The sequence below is a fragment of the Meriones unguiculatus genome, chromosome 12, assembly GCF_030254825.1.
Source record: "Meriones unguiculatus strain TT.TT164.6M chromosome 12, Bangor_MerUng_6.1, whole genome shotgun sequence".
NCBI classification, from domain to species: domain Eukaryota; kingdom Metazoa; phylum Chordata; class Mammalia; order Rodentia; family Muridae; genus Meriones; species Meriones unguiculatus.
In genome coordinates this window covers 12,470,385-12,488,135 of record NC_083360.1, presented here as the reverse complement: position 1 = coordinate 12,488,135, position 17,751 = coordinate 12,470,385, and the positions used below count along the sequence as shown (strand labels likewise).

At 39.6% G+C, this 17,751-nt stretch overlaps 1 protein-coding gene across 3 annotated transcripts in view; it reads right to left on the bottom strand.

The window, feature by feature from the left end:
* Positions 1 to 465: 465 nt before the first annotated feature.
* Sepsecs (Sep (O-phosphoserine) tRNA:Sec (selenocysteine) tRNA synthase) overlaps positions 466 to 17,751 on the bottom strand; it is a 30,900-nt gene continuing 13,614 nt past the window's right edge. For 2 of the 3 annotated variants that reach the window (XM_021657745.2, XM_021657746.2), the window contains exons 7-11: positions 17,110 to 17,239; positions 16,880 to 16,971; positions 9,187 to 9,280; positions 7,597 to 7,687; positions 466 to 4,766 (exon numbers count right to left, since the gene is read on the bottom strand). In XM_021657745.2, the coding sequence (XP_021513420.1) occupies positions 4,463 to 4,766; positions 7,597 to 7,687; positions 9,187 to 9,280; positions 16,880 to 16,971; positions 17,110 to 17,239 (711 nt within the window). In that variant the 3' untranslated portion in view covers positions 466 to 4,462. Of the gene's footprint in view, positions 4,767 to 5,519; positions 7,377 to 7,596; positions 7,688 to 9,186; positions 9,281 to 16,879; positions 16,972 to 17,109; positions 17,240 to 17,751 lie in introns of those variants that run through there. The other variant, XM_060365317.1, reaches the window with a different exon arrangement.

Genomic DNA, 17,751 nt, shown 5'->3' with positions numbered 1-17,751 from the left:
CAATTAATGGCAAGTGCCTAATTTTAAAAAGCACAGGTCAACAATAAAATGGGAAGTTGACAGGAATCTCTCACTTTCAAATGACAGTTTTTAAAATCTATTAGTTTTTATGCACAATATTGTGTAGTGTGTGTGCATGTGTGTGTACAGAGGACAAGTTGCAAGAGTCTTTCCGTCATGTGTGTCACTGGGTGTGTAAGGCTGGCTAGCTAGTGCCTTTTCCCACTGGGCCATCTTATTGACCCTTGAGTGTTTCTTTTAAAAATGATTAAATAGTCTTAAGTACCTTCTACAGTCAATGACCTTGAGACATGATCCCATCCCAAGTTGGACTTTTCTTGTTGACTTCTGGGCAAGCTGATACTAATGCTGAAAATAAAGAGTGTAAGAATTTAGGGTAGGTTATAGGTTACTTTGATTTTATCTGTAGTAGTGATTCAATAGAATAATATAAGGTACTGTCAATGATTTATTAAAAATTTATTTCATGTAATAAATTATACAATTTGTTTTTATCTTTAAACATTCTATACCAAAAGTATTTCTGGAAGTCTTTATCCCTTTTAGTAATATACAGGTGAGCAAGTTGATCAAATCCCCCTCAGTTACAGTTAAACTTAGTCTTCTTTTACCTTTTCCCAAAAGCTCTTATTTGCACCACTGGATTTAACACAACCTGGCTGTGTCTAAGGCCTTAGCTTGAACTGTTAATATTATCTGGTAATAAGTTAATATTCATTATCTGTAAAACCATCACCTTTTGGCACACAGACCATGAGGCTAAAATAAAAGTAAAATGTAAGGCATAAAGGAGGCAGTAAGTCAGACCTGCAGACTAAGGCTGGCCAGAGAGCAGAAGCAACAGAGACAAGCAAGTCTGTCTGAAGATCCCCACCTCCACCCACACAAAAGCACACACACACGCATATGCACACATACACACACTTCTGTTACTAGCGTGGCCAATTGGTTCTTATCAAATTATTCAGAAGCTATGAAATTTCTGAAATTAACCAACTTTGGTGTATATAAATACTTGGCAGAAATCAGTGCATCTTAAGATTATGAGGCAAAGCAAATTTAATTTTTATATGTACCAAATGTGTATGTTATTTTAAATTTTCCTCTGAGAACAGTATGAATGAGATCGATCATTGTTTTTCACTGCTGTGGTTTCAATTGTTGGTTGCCTACTTCAGTGAAAAGACTCAAAACTGAATTTGTCAGGATGAGGTCACATATTCAATATTATTACCAGTTTAAAACACAAATGCATTTGCATAAACTCCACTAACACCTACAGACGCTATTGGCATAAACATATTCTATAGCTAGGGCCTCAGTGACCGTTCTTCTGTCCTGAGGTTAAAGAAAGAGAATCAGTGAATAATTATTTGCTGGATCAAGACAGTAGAAAAAAATTCATTTAAATCGTATTTCAATTTACCGTTTGTACACCAAGGGCCTATAGGCGGAACAGAACTGCATTACATAACTCCTCTTGTATAACTTATTCAACTATCACCATAAGCCAATAGGAAGATTCACAGTTCACGCTGGATCACAAGGCTGCTGTCACATATTTCCCTGACAGTGAGGACACATCAGCAGAGACCTGGGTCAACTTAACATTTTCCCTGCCGTGTGAGTAAGATGCATTAGTGAACACACATTCCATGACTCAGTTTTCTTCTCTAGGCAGACTACTCCAGCCCAGTGACTTTTAAAAAACCAATCTCCAAATTTCTACCTTATGGCCTTATTAATAAGAGGAGTTGTGCCACAAACACAATAGCAGTGTCTTAGGCAATGCCTGGAATGTGTCTTCCACAACACAGCCTGAGAGTAACAGAGGCAAATAATGAAACAGACCAAAGTGCTTCAGCAAAGAGGTACAGTTCTTTTAGCACGTGTATGTCAGCATGAGAGGGAATTAAGTAAATTTTACAGGGTTGGGGAGAAGGCAAGCCTGATGACAAAGAACTATTTTATCCTTTTAAAAAACTGAGTTTTATGACCTTAGGTCAACCTTGAAGCCAGGAGGAACAGAATTGGAATTAAAAAGGAAAGGGTTAATAACCCAAATTGCAGTGGCTTGTATGCACCAGGAATAAAATGTCATACCAAATCTATCATTCACATGTGGGTTCATGTGATTTACCTTCAATTACAATTATTATCTATTCAGCAGCTGAAGCCCAAGAACTGCTGATACTCGGCAGATGAGGAAGCATCTTCAGTTCCTGGACTCTGGCCTTTCTTAAGCAAATGATGATCGCACAATATAGATCACTTGTTCTAGAAAATCATTTTGGCCTGATGCGTAGGAAGCTGCACTGCCAGCACTTCCATTGGCGGCATCATCTGACGCTTGTGGGCTCCTCGGAGACGGGGCTTCTGGGGCTTCTTCTGGTCTACAGAGCAGTCCCAAATCCACACAGAAAAGAGCACAGACTTTCAATTCAAAATTTACTCCCATGTGACGAGTCACTGTAGCTACCTAAGAGCCACTGTAGTGTCCGGCTCCCAAAGGCAGAGCGAGTGCAGTTAGGAATCACCTAGCTATACTCAGCCTTGACAGGCATGTGCACCAGTAGCTCACACTGCCCAGCTTACACACTCCAACAGCATCTGCTTGATCTCACCTTTACCAACCCTCCAAGGTCACACACAAGGAAGAACACCCCTTCCTTTCCACACAGCTCAAACCAACACAAGAGATAGAAACCATCACTGTTTCTCACTGCTGCTGTTTTCATTTGTTAGCCACCTACTTCACTGAAAAGAGGTCAGCACATCCAGCCCATTCCGTGGGGAGAATACGTTCGAGGAGAAGTCAGTGAGAGTTTCACTTCAGAGAATGGCCTCCTCTTTGGAAAAGCAGGCCAATCTTTACTAAAAAGGATCCTCCTGCAGCATTTAATATACCACGAGCAAATTTATAAAGGCATTTCCTCAAATGATTTCTCTATGAACCCTTTTCCCTGTGAGTATGTCTTGGCTGGAATGACAGGCCACAAAGCAGGTCTGAGAAACATAGCTTTGGCATGGTGTTGTCTCCAAGAGGCCTCACTAATCCCCTCATCTAGTTTGTTTGTTTATTTGTTATCATATGTGTATATTACAAGTAAACAAACAATATATACACAAATAAACTATATATATATACACACACACACACACATTACAACAAAAATCACTGTTAGAGCTCCTGGGCCCAGAATTTCAGAGTCATTCACACACACACACACACACACACACACACACACACACACACACACACACACCTGGGCCCAGAATTTCAGAGTCATTCACACACACACACACACACACACACACACACACACAGAAAGTAAACACAATGGTTTGCAGCACTGCATCATTTTGACTTCCTTAGCAAGAACATGTTCAAAACCAGGCATATTAACTAGTCCTGAGGGTGGCTATGCACAGTACCTGAGTGAACCAGTCAGTTCACAAAAGCTGCTTAGAGGGAAGATAGTATGTAGAATAAAGTTTTCAGTTGCCCAAATAGAAAAATAAGAAGGTACCACATAAAACAATTTATAATAGTCATTCAAGTCTCTTTGAAGTAGACTTGATAACATTCGGAGCTATCTTTTTTATTTTTGCAGTCATGTCACTAAAATATGGTCTAAAAATGTATAATTATCTGATTTTATAGATATGTGAACAGCATGACGCACTTAAACAAACCAAGCTATCCATCACATCACTAGGTGCAGCATTTCATGGGACCACTGACCTCCATGAAGCCCATCATGAATAGCAATGTCAGGCATCACTATGGCCAAGCTGCTATATAAGGCAATTCGGAAACTCTTCTTTACTGAGGAGCTCCCTTCTTTAAACTACTGACATTCTGGATTGGAGAATTCTTTTGTGGAAACCTTGTGTTAGGCAGCAGGTAAGATATTGAGCAGAACTGCCAGTTTCTGCAATTTACTGTCACTAGCACCCTCTTTGAGTCTTTACATGTCGCTTATATACAACCAAGCCACTCCAGTTGAAAAGACCTGCTCTTAAGCTTGTGTCTTGGCTCTGCTTCTTTGGGAAATGTCCCTTCTATGGGCACAGCGACAGCTAAACAAACATCTAGTATTTAGCAGCATTAGAAACAGATCTTTCTCAATTCTCTGTGATCAGAAACCAAAGAAATCTTTGAATGCTGGAGAATAGCTAAGAAGAAGCACTCTGTATTTCAGTAAGAATTACATGTATCTTTACAGTTTATATTAGTAATAATCATCTGGATTGTGTTGCTTAACTAATATAACAATCAGAAAATGATCACTGCAACTGTATGTTATAATCTGTAAAAATCATAAAGACCAAGGCATTCTAAGGATAACAAAAACAATCACCAATGGCTACCCTCAGACCAGTCAGAATATTTCTTATAAAACTCTCAATTCAAAAGCTTTGCATCATTTAAACTGTGTCATGAAGAAGAGTGCTGGTCCATGTTGTCCTCCACGTTACCTCGTTTTCTAGTCACCTCTTCAACGCCATCTTCAGCTTTCTTGTCAGCCTCTACTTCACACATACCCCTTGCTTTATTTTTTTCTTTTCTTACTGTGGTTAAGCACTTGTCAAGTCTCTTTATGAACAAGTCCACATCCTGTGTCTTCATCCCTATGGCTGCTGCTGCATTGAGGTAAGGACAGGGGTAATTATCTGTGTGGGTCATGAAGCCTCGGAAAGTGTAGCCACTCACAGTTTGCACACTCCCAAGAGGCACAGCCCTGAAAGAAAAAGATTTATCAACCTGACGTGTCTGGTGAGGTTAATAGGAGCCACCCAGAAACAAGACACCTGTCTCACTAAGCCATACAGTCACCGATTAAGAAGCTAAGAAACAGGCATAAATCGTGGCCTGTGCAAACAAACTGTCAGCTTAAAATGAAACTGTAAAATACAATTGCAAAATCCTGCCTAGTGATGAGCAATTACTCAGCTTCTGTAATAGAGAGCAAGAAGCTCATCTTTACATCTTCTTCAAAGAAGTAATAAGAAATTTAGTTTTGTGCCAAATCTAGAATCTGACTTCAACTGAGTCAGCCAAAACGCTTTGGTTTACTGTCACCTCACCAAATGAAAACTTCAGTCATACAACCAGCACAGCTCAATGAAAGGACTCACAGCGGATTTTAGGAACTATGTAACTGCTTCAGTGGGTGGTGACCAGCTGATAGCAATAGCCACCAACAGCATATGCACTAGGCCGACTTCCATGGCATCCTTAGACACAAGGAGATTTCTAATTTTTCACTTTTTAAGAAACCAACTATAGGCTGGTCATGGTGGTGCACAACTTTAATCCTAGCACTAAGAATGCAGGTGCCAGAAGATCCCATTGCTGATGGGAATGTAAACTTATACAACCACTCTGGAAATCAACCTGGGGCTTTCTCAGATAATTAGGAATAGCGCTTCCTCAAGATCCAGTATACCACTCCTAGGCATATATCCAAAAGATGCTCAAGTACACAAGGACATTTGCTCAACCATGTTCGTAGAAGCTTTATTTATAATAGCCAGAACCTGGAAACAACCCAGATGCCCCTCAACGGAGGAATGGATATAGAAATTGCGGTACATTTACACAATGGAATACTACTCAGCAATTAAAAACAAGGAAATCATGAAATCTGCAGATTTCAGAAGCACAAACCAGGACCAATGGCTCTCTCTCCCTTTCTGCTGCCTGAAGTTTACAATGCTGAATTCTCAGCTACTTCTCAACATCATGTCTGCCTGCTTCTTGCCATGCTCTCCTCTATGATGAAAATGGACTAAATCTCTGAAACTACAAGCAAGCCCAAATTAAATGCTTTCCCTTGTAAGAACTGCCATGGTCATGATGTCTCTTCACAGCAATAGAATACTGACTAAGACAGCTACTCAGAGTAAATGTTTTCAGAGAGATGTATATAATGAAAAGCATTTAGAATAAGATATATTGTTTTTCTCTAATGTAAAATAGCTGATTTTGATGCCATGTACATATGAGCAGAAAGTACGATAATACTTGGTCAAGAATGGCATAAATCTCTGAGTTTAGTGTTTTGGCTAGTTTTTATTGTCAATCTAACACAACCTAAAGTCAACTGGAAGATGGAACCTCAGATCAGATTGGCCTCTGGGCTTATCTTCAGAACATTATCATGATTGTTAATTGATACAGGTGGACCTAGACCACTGTGGACAGTATTACTATTTCTTGGCAGGTGGTCCTAGACTGTTTAAGAAAGCTAGCTGAACATAAGTGAATGAACTAGCCAGTAAGTTTTTTCCTCAGTGGTTTCTACTTCAGTTCCTGCCTGAATTGCCACCCTGACTTCCCTCAATGATGGACTATGACCTGGAGTATAAGGCAAAGAAATACTTCCCTTCCTAATTTGCTTTTGGTCAGAGTGCTTTAATCACACACAAAAAAGAAACTGAACTAGAACAATTAGAAAACAGTATTTCCTTAGCAACATTTCAACTTGAAATTGGTAGTAAATATGACATATTTTACTATCGGAATGTGACATACCGAAGATCATCTAAGAAACCTACACAGAAGCTGGGCCTATGGGGGAGGATGAGACAGGAGGCTGCAAGTTCTAGGCCTGACTGGACCATACAGTGAGTTAAAAGTCCAGCCTGGATAGCTGGTGAGGCCTTGTCTGAAAATAAAGAATTGGGAACGCAGCCATGGTCAGGTGCTTAACCACCTTGCCTCGGGCCCTAGGTTCCATCCCTGAAACTGCAGCAGCAGCAGCAACAATCCATCCAGAGAGGTCCTAAAACCAGCCTCCTGTCTTCCTGCATTTTGATCCCGGAGTCCAGAGATGGGGCATTAACAGCCTTACAGGTTTGTTACCTTATTGTTCTTTGACTACAGAGAATTCTCAGGCACATCTCAGTATATACTGAAAGACTACTGATAGGAAGTCCTTGATTAAACTTTTTATTTTTAAGAAAAGCCAACACAGGCAATCTTATTGGAATAAAACTTGAAAGTCATTATGTGGCAATGGGCTGGGTAAAAGAGACAGACAAAAGAATAATTTATCTCACCAAATCATTATACAGGACAGCAAAGGGCAAGAAGGACTAAAGAAGGCAAAGCTAAGCACCAAATCCCAGTGGGTACTGAGGACAAACGACAGCCTCGTTGTCTTAGAGAACACTCTTTTGCAAGCTGGGCTTTCACTTGGTGGCATGGTCATAAGTAGCACCTGCCATTTGAACTTTCAACATCTTAAGAGTTTAGGAAGCACACTGGGGTTGGCTACCCAGAGGCTATTTAAGTTGTGGGCTGGCTTTCCCCAGGGTCAGAAGATTGTTCAAGGTTCCTGAATAAACTGCATTGAGAAGAAAAAAAAAAAATGTTAAAAAAAAAAAGAGTTTAGGAAGTAGAAGTAGCGCTTGGAAGTCATAAAATTAGAGAAGTCCTGAAAAAGCCATGAGAAAAACCATAGAATGAAAATAAAACAGGTCACAAAAGCTACCCTGTCCCTGCTGGCTAAGGGGCGGACACATACAGTGACACTGAAAGCAAACTCATTTCTTCAATCTACTCACCTGGCTCCAGAAACCTGTCTGATAAAAAGCATCGAGCCAAGCTGAGTGACAGTTTTGTCTTGGTGTCCATCTAGTGTCTCAAGTGTCATAGCTAGGATAAAAAAAAGAAATTCAATCAGCTTTTGGATTACAAAAACCACTCAAGACAAATAATCATAAGGAAACTACTTTCCTTCACTGCTCCATGGCACAAAAGCACTTTACTGTACTTGATAAATTATAGCAAGTGTTATTTCCATATCGACAAACATAATTTTGAGCAAACATGTTTACAACCATGGACACAATCCCCTACCTCCCTTTTAGAAAGTTAATTTTCCAGCTAAATACATGAAATAATGATGTTTTCAATGGAGGGGCTAACTGAATTTAACCGAGTTGGAAGAACGTAAGCAATGAGGTTATGGAGTCTTTTCTCTCAGTGCAGTAAAATCAAGCTTAACCTCTGCACACTCAGACGTAAGCCCATTCTGAGACCATGTGGCAAACAGCACCCTTGGCACTCCACCACCGCCATAGCCATCATTTCCTGAAGATTGGCTTGGCATACTACACACGTAACAAACATTATCTCAACTAGTCTTAAGCAATTTTGCATAAGAATCTAAGAGAGAGGGAAAAGGGACTGGCAACTAAAACACGGAAGAACTGCTATCCCAACTACAAAACATGACCTGCTATGTGGGCAAAGATTTAGAGGCTTTGTATTAGGTGTTGGTACCCACGTGGTTCTCCATGATTGCCTCCTTTAAAAGGCTTCAGTTATGATTCATTTTCCTCAACTGAATGAGAAATATAAAACATATTCTACATATTCACAAATTAATTATGAAGTTTTTTAAGTTACTTAGGTATGTAAAAGTCAATTATTCACAGTTTTGGTTTTTGACTCACAGCTTCTCTGTGTATCCCTAGGTGTCCTGGAACTCAAGGCCTGCATCTGGTATTAAAGACATGTGCCACCACCACCTGGCTCAATTATTCACTTTTTAAAAAAGCTTTTTATTTATGTACTTGTTTGTGGGCATGTGCATGTATGTTTAGGTGCCTCAGGAGCCAGAAGAGGGGGTTAGATTCCTCAGAGCTTGAGTTAAAAGCAGTTGAAAGCAGTTGTAAGCTGACCTTGTCAGAGCTGGAAACTAAACTCACATCCTCCGGAAGAGCAGCAAGCATTCTTAACCACTGAGCAGTACCCTAACTATATGACAAAATCCTGGTCCTTGTATTAGCAAATCAATTCACAATACAGCTCTTCCTAACATGCAGAAGCTGAGGGAAATAAGCAAAGACACTAAAAACGCGATGCTGGTGCCCTCTTAACTAAGAAAATTGTCATTATAAGAAGCAAGCCCTCAATTACTATCAACATATTCATTATATTTACTATCGTTCTCATTCCCTCAGTGGATAGGTTTTACCTGGAGAAACATTAACACATTTCTAATGATTAAGTAAACTTCTAGTTACCAGTTTATACTGAGATAGATTTAGAAATAACAGCACAATTAAAACAAGTTCACTGTTTCTGTAAATGACAACTTCCTCCTAAGAATATCTCAGAAATATTTTTCTATTAAGGAAAAAAATTACCTAAGGATATGGGGTTATGAGGTGTCTCCAGTAGTCTTTCTTTATGGGTCTCTGCCAACTTCTTTAGTTGGATAGATAAATAGACAAACATTTCCTGAAATAACAAAATATCACATTTAAAAGTCAAATAAATAAAAATTCAACCTTAATGCAAAATCTGACTGGGATAAAGTGTATGCTATTTACCATGTCATCCAGGTCATAATACAGTGCGATTCAGAACCACTGCAGAGAGCAGAAGTTGGAGGAAAGCCAGCCCACTTGCGACTGCTCTTGGGCTATCATATACCTCATCTCTGCAGAAATTCCCAAGTTCACACTTCAGAATTATTTTGATTAGAAGGGCAGCATGTTGTTAAGTTGCCCAGGCTAGAGATAAGCTTTTGATCCTCCAGTCGCGGCTTCCCAAGGAGCTGGGATTATAAGTATGTACTGACACACCTGGCAAGAGCAAGCATTCTACCCAACTAGCCATCCACTTCTGGACACAAGACCAGCATAACACACTTCACCTCCAACTCCTCTGTCCTCTGCACTCTTCTGCAGAGGACAGAATGGTTCTTTACACAATAATTAGTTCCTGTCCTTCTCAGGCGACTTCCTCCTGTAACTTCTAAAAAAAAATCTCTTCAAAGCTACAATGGATCCATTTAGTATGCAAGTTATACAGTAAGAGGTAGTTGAAAATGTGCACGGCCATGTGTGTGCATGTGTGTATCCCCAGGTCAAACCAGTCAGCATGTGTGTGTGCAAGGTAAGTGCTCCATTTCTCAACATTAATCTCCTGGCCCAAATCTACTCTGTTTAAGGCTAAACAGCTAAAATTAACAATTCTCTTAACTCAATCCAAAGACTACTATAACTAAAACCAAAACGTGTTCTATTTTTCCAATAGCAGAAAATGTAAAAAATGTTTCTAAGGCTACAATGTCACACATAAGAGACATGGTAGCATAACTGAGTTAGTAGCTATTTGAGTTAAGTTATTTTCTTCTGAAAAGGTATAAAATAAACCTGCCCAAGTGGACCTGCAGTTAGCTTAGTCTACCTTCACTGACCTCCACCCATGGTCACGCATAATATCTAAAGAGGAAATGACACTTCCAAGTTCAAAGGCCACAAAAGCCGCTTCTGCTTCCTCCCTATGGTCGCTCTCTCAGAGCATCTTTTCAGGTCCACAGACGAGCAACTCTATCTGGTTAAAGATAAAGACTAAGGGAGGAGAGAGAATGCTGTACAGTTTTATGAAATTACCAGTTTTCTTACAGCTACAAAGGCTTCAACCCATGACAACAATATGTATTTTATATTCTCACTTAAAACATTAAACTAAAAATCATTTTTAAATTTTGAGATATTTTATAAGAACAATTCTTAGCATGCCAGAATCATGAAATATTCACTAAATTAGTTCTTTTTATAACCAAAGAGTAAAAAAAAAATCACAACTGACATCTATTAGTTGTAGTAAGACTTCCTCTTGTCATAAATATATATGTGTGTGTAATATATACATAAAACACATAAAATCATGATCATGAGCTACTGAAAACATAAATTATTGTCAAATATTTTTTAAATGTTACATATGGGTGTTTGCCTGTATGTATGTCTGTGTGCTTGGTACCTGTGGAGGCCAGAAGAGAGTGTAGGATTCCCTAAAAGTAAAACTGGGAGACCCCACATGGATACTGGGAATCAAACCCACATCCCCTGGAAGAACATCTCTTCAGACCCTATTTTCAAGTCTTTCTATCCTTTGGGCTTACATTCAACAGCGCCTACATTTTCAGAGCCACGTAGAGCAGTAACTCATCTAGCAACTAATATTTTCAATTGACTACTTTTCCAAGTATATTTCTTATCATTCAGTACTTGCCTGTATCTCAAAATATATCCCTATCTGCAAGCAACGTTTGTTTGATAACAGCAACAATTGTATATACAACCAAAAATATTCTGCCCAGTATTGAAGGATCAGTATTCTACTTAAGTTTCTACTTACATCATTTCCTATAAAATTCATAATTTCATTAAACTAAAACATAATTTGAATACATTTTTTTGAGAAATATTTAAGACAACTATGGTCATTTTCAGAAATAGAATGGAAAAAGTTATGTGAAAAAGGATCTTTTCTTGGACATTTTATCTAAAGATTTTCCTGGATCATCCCAAACCAATATTGTATACTCCTTCAAAAAGTAGAACATGTAAAAACCAAATAGAAGTAAGTATACCAAGAATGTTATGGCAATTAGAGCAATTCAAAAATCTCATTTTGCTTAAGTTTCTAAAAGTGGAATTCCTGGGTTTTGTGTGTGTATTTTCATCTACTACAAAGTACACAGGTTGCTAATTTTAAATGCTCTGCATTTTTAGAAAACACAGCCCCTATTTCCATACAGGTATGAGATGCTAATATTTCATTATCTGTACCATTTACTAAAACCCTAACTTTCATCAGTAGGTCTAACACTTCCAACTCTCATTAGCAGGAATAAATCTGATAAGCAGGAAATACCCTTTATAGATCCCTATGTCCCCATAGCAACAAGGAGATCACCTTTGCCTTTCACTTATCATTAAGCATATATTAAAGAAACAAAGTTCTTCAGTTATGTACTTCAGTGCTGAAGCCCAATTTTAAACAACCTTCTCTCTAGTGTGGCTGTCATGTCTGTAGAATGGAACTAATGAGTAGTTAATTTGTACCTGAGCTGGGGTTTTGTTTTGTTTTGTTCTTGTTTGTTTTGTTTTCTGGAGAAGAAATGTTTCCTCAGTAACAGCCCTAAAGGGCACCTGTAAATGTGACCATGCATACACAGTTATTAAAAAAGTGAATTTGTGCGTGTTCAAGCCTACTCCATTAGTAAGTCACTTTAAGCAGTGATCGATCAATCACTGGCTAACGCCAGCAAAATCCAGAGGCTGAGACTTATTGAGACCTGGTCGCACCACATAGCCTAGACTGTCCTGCTCTTCTGAATGCTGGGGTTACAGGTACAAGTCCCCATCCCTAGCCAGAACTCAGCTTTAACTGTGAACAACATCAGGAAAGAAGTCTTTATATTATAAAGATAATCGCAAGGAAACTAAATCCCATGTATCATTAGTGTTAACATAACTCAATTTTTAAAACTTATTTTCAAATGAAGTTCATTCAATAGAAAATAGCTACAGTATCTTTCCTGAGTGCAGAGGCTGTAATAGGTAAACTACTACCTCCAAGTACAATATTGAACTGTACAGTGGTCCATGCAGTACAGGACAAAACGTCCTATTACTATCACCACACTTTAAGAGCGTCTTTCAGGAAAGTGTATGGCTATCCTATACTAACACTTAGCTAAGCAGTTTCCACCTGATGCATGATGGTGCTATAGAACTTGTACTGTTTTCCGCTACAGTTAAATCTATAACTGACATTTATTATAAAATACTCTGTAACGGGAGAAATTTATAAGCAGCCCAAGCAAATGTGTGTAAAAAGATCTTACTTACAAGAAATGAAATAATATTGATTTTCTATGTCCTTTGTGCTGTATTTAACTTCATTTTAGAAGACTTTCATTACAGATAAACTGAACCATATACCTGAATGCTAATGTCAGCTACATTTCTAGAATAAAATCACAAAACCTTACACAATAGTTCATGATGTTAATAAAAAAGGAGCCGAATTATATTAAGCACTATCTTTTGTAAGGCCTCTGGATTGCAAAATGGTCCAACATGTATACTATCCCTCGACAGAATCCTGATATGTGTCCATCACCAAGCTGCCCAGAGGAGGTCTTGGGCTCTGTCTGTGAAACACGCTGCTTCCTGTGATGGCATGCGCAGAAAATGGGAATCCACAGCTGTCTCCATAAGGAGCCAAGGAATGGGCAAACGGGCAATGGCATGGCTACATACCCACACACACAGATGTCTACAGCTGAGGAAAACGGCACTAAACATTGGGGGCTCTACCGTGGCTGGCACCAAGAATCTCCACAGACTCAGTAAGGCTTGCCTCAGTGGCAAAAACACTGCCTTACAGCTGCAGAAGTCCCATTTCCAAGCCCCAAATCAGACATCTGCAAGAGATTCAAGAATTCCACTTTTAGGGCACAAATGTACCACTGCTTCAGAATTTGGCTCTGCTACAAGACACTGATGTTACAAATCTGGTGCTCTCCTGGAACATGTTTTGTCCTCAAAGTTTCAGCTCACAACAGCTACTCTACCATACTCTACTACTTCCGTGCTTGTCCAGATACTTGCAACAATAAATGGCAGTCTGCCACGCTGTTCAGCAAAGCATTCTTCTCTAAGGAGAGCTGGGCAGAATAATGGGCTTCTCTGGAAACAAGGCAAAAGGCAAGGACAAACTTCTAAGGCTGATCTTTCTTTTTGCATAAGGAAACTCGGAGAAACAGTGTCTTGTATTCTAACCTCTTTTCTTCAAGGCCTCTTCCGGTCAACTCCTGGTCATTCCTCCCCACTATAAGGCAGATGCACTGATCAGGAAGGGGCTAAGGGCAAAGAAGCTCAATTCACACACAAAGTTCCATTCTCTCTGATCCTTTCACCCTTCAAAAAGCACGGCTTGAGAAAAGGCATGGCTTCAAGCTGAGTTCTTGTCTGCCTCTACTATGACAAAGGTAAAGCCTTTTTTGAAGAGGTATAGCTGGAAGAAATAACCTCTAAAAATACCATTGTGGGGAATAAGGGCACAGAATAAAAAGAAATCCGAAGTTTTCCTTTAACACTCCTTTTTTTAGCACGTATAACAGCAATAACATAAAAAGGCACTCTCAGTGATGGTTTATAAATAGCTCTGGCTGGCACAAAATAGCTTTGCCTCAGCTTCTCCACAGCTGAACCAATAAACTACCATGATGAAATGTTCACAGCAGAGAGAAGTCCACTTTGACAAAAAAAAAAAAAAAAAAAAAAAAAGACTACATTTCTACACCAAATCAACAAAACGAAACAATGTTTATGCTACATATACACAATTGTGGTTATGGAGGGCATCAACATTTTCTGCAGGAAGACCTACTGGGTGAAAACATTAAAGAACAATTTTATTTACATGCAATGTCAGAGTTCTCAGACCAGCCTTCTAGTAGTCTGAAAATTACTCCATTCTATTGTCCTAAATAAATTCTATACAAAGAATTGTAAATACAATCAGTGCATTTGAGAGCTTCTAGGGTTTTTTAAGTACCTCTACTAGATAGAATGGGACAATCAGGGATCAATCATCATCTTTATGGCTCACATGATGGGATCAATCACTCCCTCAGTGCTGTCTGGGTAACTGAAGTATTAGAGGACAATGGTAAGACAGAATACACAGGGGCCTGAGCAGCACCCAGACTAGGACTTCACCAGCATTCTGAGACTTGCAAAAGGCTAGCCAGTCCTTGGGCTAGTATGTTTTCCCAGATCACAATTTTACATGCAAAATGGAGACAATTCCTACCACATGAAGTTGATGAAAACTGCATCAAAGAATAGATATAATGAACCTAGCAGAGGACCAGTGGCATGGCTTAGCAGGATGTGCAAACCTGACCACTCGAGTTCAATCTCTGGAACTCACATGGAAGGTGAGAACAACTCCTGAAAGTGTCCTCTAACCCCACAAGCACAAACTAATCACCTGAGGATTTTGGTTGTATGAATAAGGTTTCTCTAAAAGATTGTCTTCTCTTAGCCATAACAGTCTATAACAGAGACAGCTTTCGTGAGAGCATAAAACTATAGTTTTATTCCTACGGTGTAAAAGCTTGTTGTCTGGTTTGGCCAAGTACAATTTATACATGGTGAAACTTCAAGTGTCCACTTTACAAATGTTCACATCTCTGAATTTTGAAACACATACATAGCTTTAAAACCACTTCCACTAAAGACATAACTGTAAGACATCTCACCACTTCCAAAAGGTGCTTCCCCAACCCTAGCCTCCAGTACCAATCTATTTTTCCTGCCCCTGTCTCTTCTACCTTTCCCAAGGTGCCATATGGATGAAAGCACATGAGAGCCTTGTGAGTCTGCTTCATGCATTTATTGTGATGTACTGGAGCCACTTTGTTGTATACCTGCAGTTTGGTCCTTTCCATTGCTAAGGGCACATGTGCTAGTGTATTCCTCTGTTCATCAGAAAATGGATATACATGCTTCAAGCGTTGGGCAATTATAAACTGCATCATTACAAAAAGCACCCTACAACACATTTTTATACAAACTCAAGCTTTCGTTCTCTTGAGCAAACAGCTAGAAGTAGAACAGCTGCTCTGTGTGAGTTACGTTCCTAACTTTTAGGAAGGAACCATAGTATGTTCTAAAGATGCATTACATTTTACATCAGCAGTGTCAGCCTGCTTCAGGATTCGGTAACATCGAGGTTGTATTGTTGCGTTAGCTGTGTTTTGCTTTACCCTAGCCATTTTTAATAAGCATGTAAGTATGTAAGGAAAGGTTGCTCACTGTGGTTTTAATTTGTATTTCTCTAATGGATGGCCGTGTAAATCTTAAGAAATATTCTCACAATTTAAAAAGTAAATAACTACTTGCCCATGGATTAATAGGGAAAGGAAGACTGAAGTAAAATGCCACAAAAAACTTAAACACATAAAGCTATGTCCACACTTTAACCTATATGAAGTACATCCAAAGGATTACAATTGCTAGTTGGCACCATAAGGCTAGACAGACACAAATGCCATGCCAGGGTCTCCAGCACTCCTCGGCAGATAAACACCTTAATCCGACCTGACCCAGCAACAATTATGGAACTGTCTCAAATCAAGCTTTTCTGCAGTGGCTTGTTTTAAAAAAGATTGGATCTCACTATGTTGGTCACAAATTCTTGGACTCAAGAGATCCTCCTGTGTCAGCCTCCCAAGTAGCTGGGACTACTACAGGTCCACACCACCAAATTTGTCACTTTTTATCACTTACAGCCAATGTAAGTCCCGTGTTTCAGCAATGGTAAAAAGGATTTGAAATTTCAATATAAAAGGCAGCAACTCCTACTGGCTCCTCCTAGCACTAGCCTGGCACACCTCAACAAGCCGTTAGCCTTTTGAGTCCCTCCAAAGAAAACTTCCCCATTTGTCTTTCAAGGGCTGCTATGCCCGAAGCTGTGAGAGATGCCTGCAGCCCCTGCACTCAGGAAGCAGAAGCAGAAGGACTGTCCTAGTTTGATGCCTGCCTTGTCTACATAAGCAAGCATCAGGCCAGCTAGGGCCACACAGCAAGACTCTGTGCTAAATAAATGAATGAATAAATAAATTGGAGCTAGTGAGACTACAAAGCAGGTAAAAAGTACCTCCTCTTAAGCCTGGTGATCTCATTCAATCCCTGCCCCCACAAATAGTCCTCTGACCACCACACATGCCATGGCACATGCACATGAGCACAGAAATAAATATTTAAAAAATTGTTTAATAAAAATTAAAAAGTAACATAAAAAGGAAAGCCCCTTTACCTTTAGGTGACAATTGAACACATAATTCCAATACAGATGTTTGTAAATAACAAATACCAAAAGTAAAAGTAGTACTTCTGAACCACTCCTCAGCACTGGACAGACAGGATGATTATCTTCAACTGGACCAATCACGGACGACAGTGGCTCTGATCTGAGTGACACAAAGGCTAGACCAGCAGCACTCAGCACACAAGCAGACCTCACCTTTCTTTCCTTTAAGAGCTTCTTGTAGCCACTGGAGCCAAGTGACAGCAAGGTAATAAGGACATCTAAGGATGGCGAAGCTGAAGCTCTCCCTGCAAACACACGGACAAGGTGCGTGAGGGAGGCTGGCAGGGGCGGCTCGGGAAAACATGAGTCAGTACAGAAGGCTATGTGCACATGCATTTTTATCACTTTTGTCCAGTGGTTACTTTAAAAAGTTATCTATTTACCTGGATACATCTTGCTGATTTCCTGAATGAAGACATCATTAAAGCCAGCAATTACAGCACCACCTACTGGAACCATAAAATTTTTGTCCAAGCTCTGAACGAAAACGTCGATTCTACCAACCCGAGCCCCCTAGAATCAAATAACATGTGAGTCACATGTTAATCACTAGGAGGACAGACAACTGCTATTACCAACATAGGCCACAGCAACAACAACAAATCACAGTGTACGAAATGATACATACAAGCTCATTTTCATTCCCACATTTGCAAAGGCTGCTACTAATTTTACCTTAATTAAAAAGTAAAAAGTGTGCCCCTAAAACAGTGTGTAGACATTTGTGAAGGACTGTAGTTGGCTCTGCAGCACTGTGAGTCCAGGGTTTCCAGAAGTAAAGCACAGCTCTGGGCGGTGCTCATTAGAAGTGGAACACCCGCACTCAACAGTAAGGATGCTTTCACAGATTAATCACCAACTTGTAAGCTCTGTGAAGCAGGTGGGATTTCATTACCAGTGAAGTGGGAATCTCTGTGTAGCAGATTTTTACCTTAAAACTGAGAGAGAGACAAAGCATTTCTCCATGCCCTGCACCTGTGTCCTTTTATTTGACACTAAGGTCTACAGTGATTAATTTAAATACT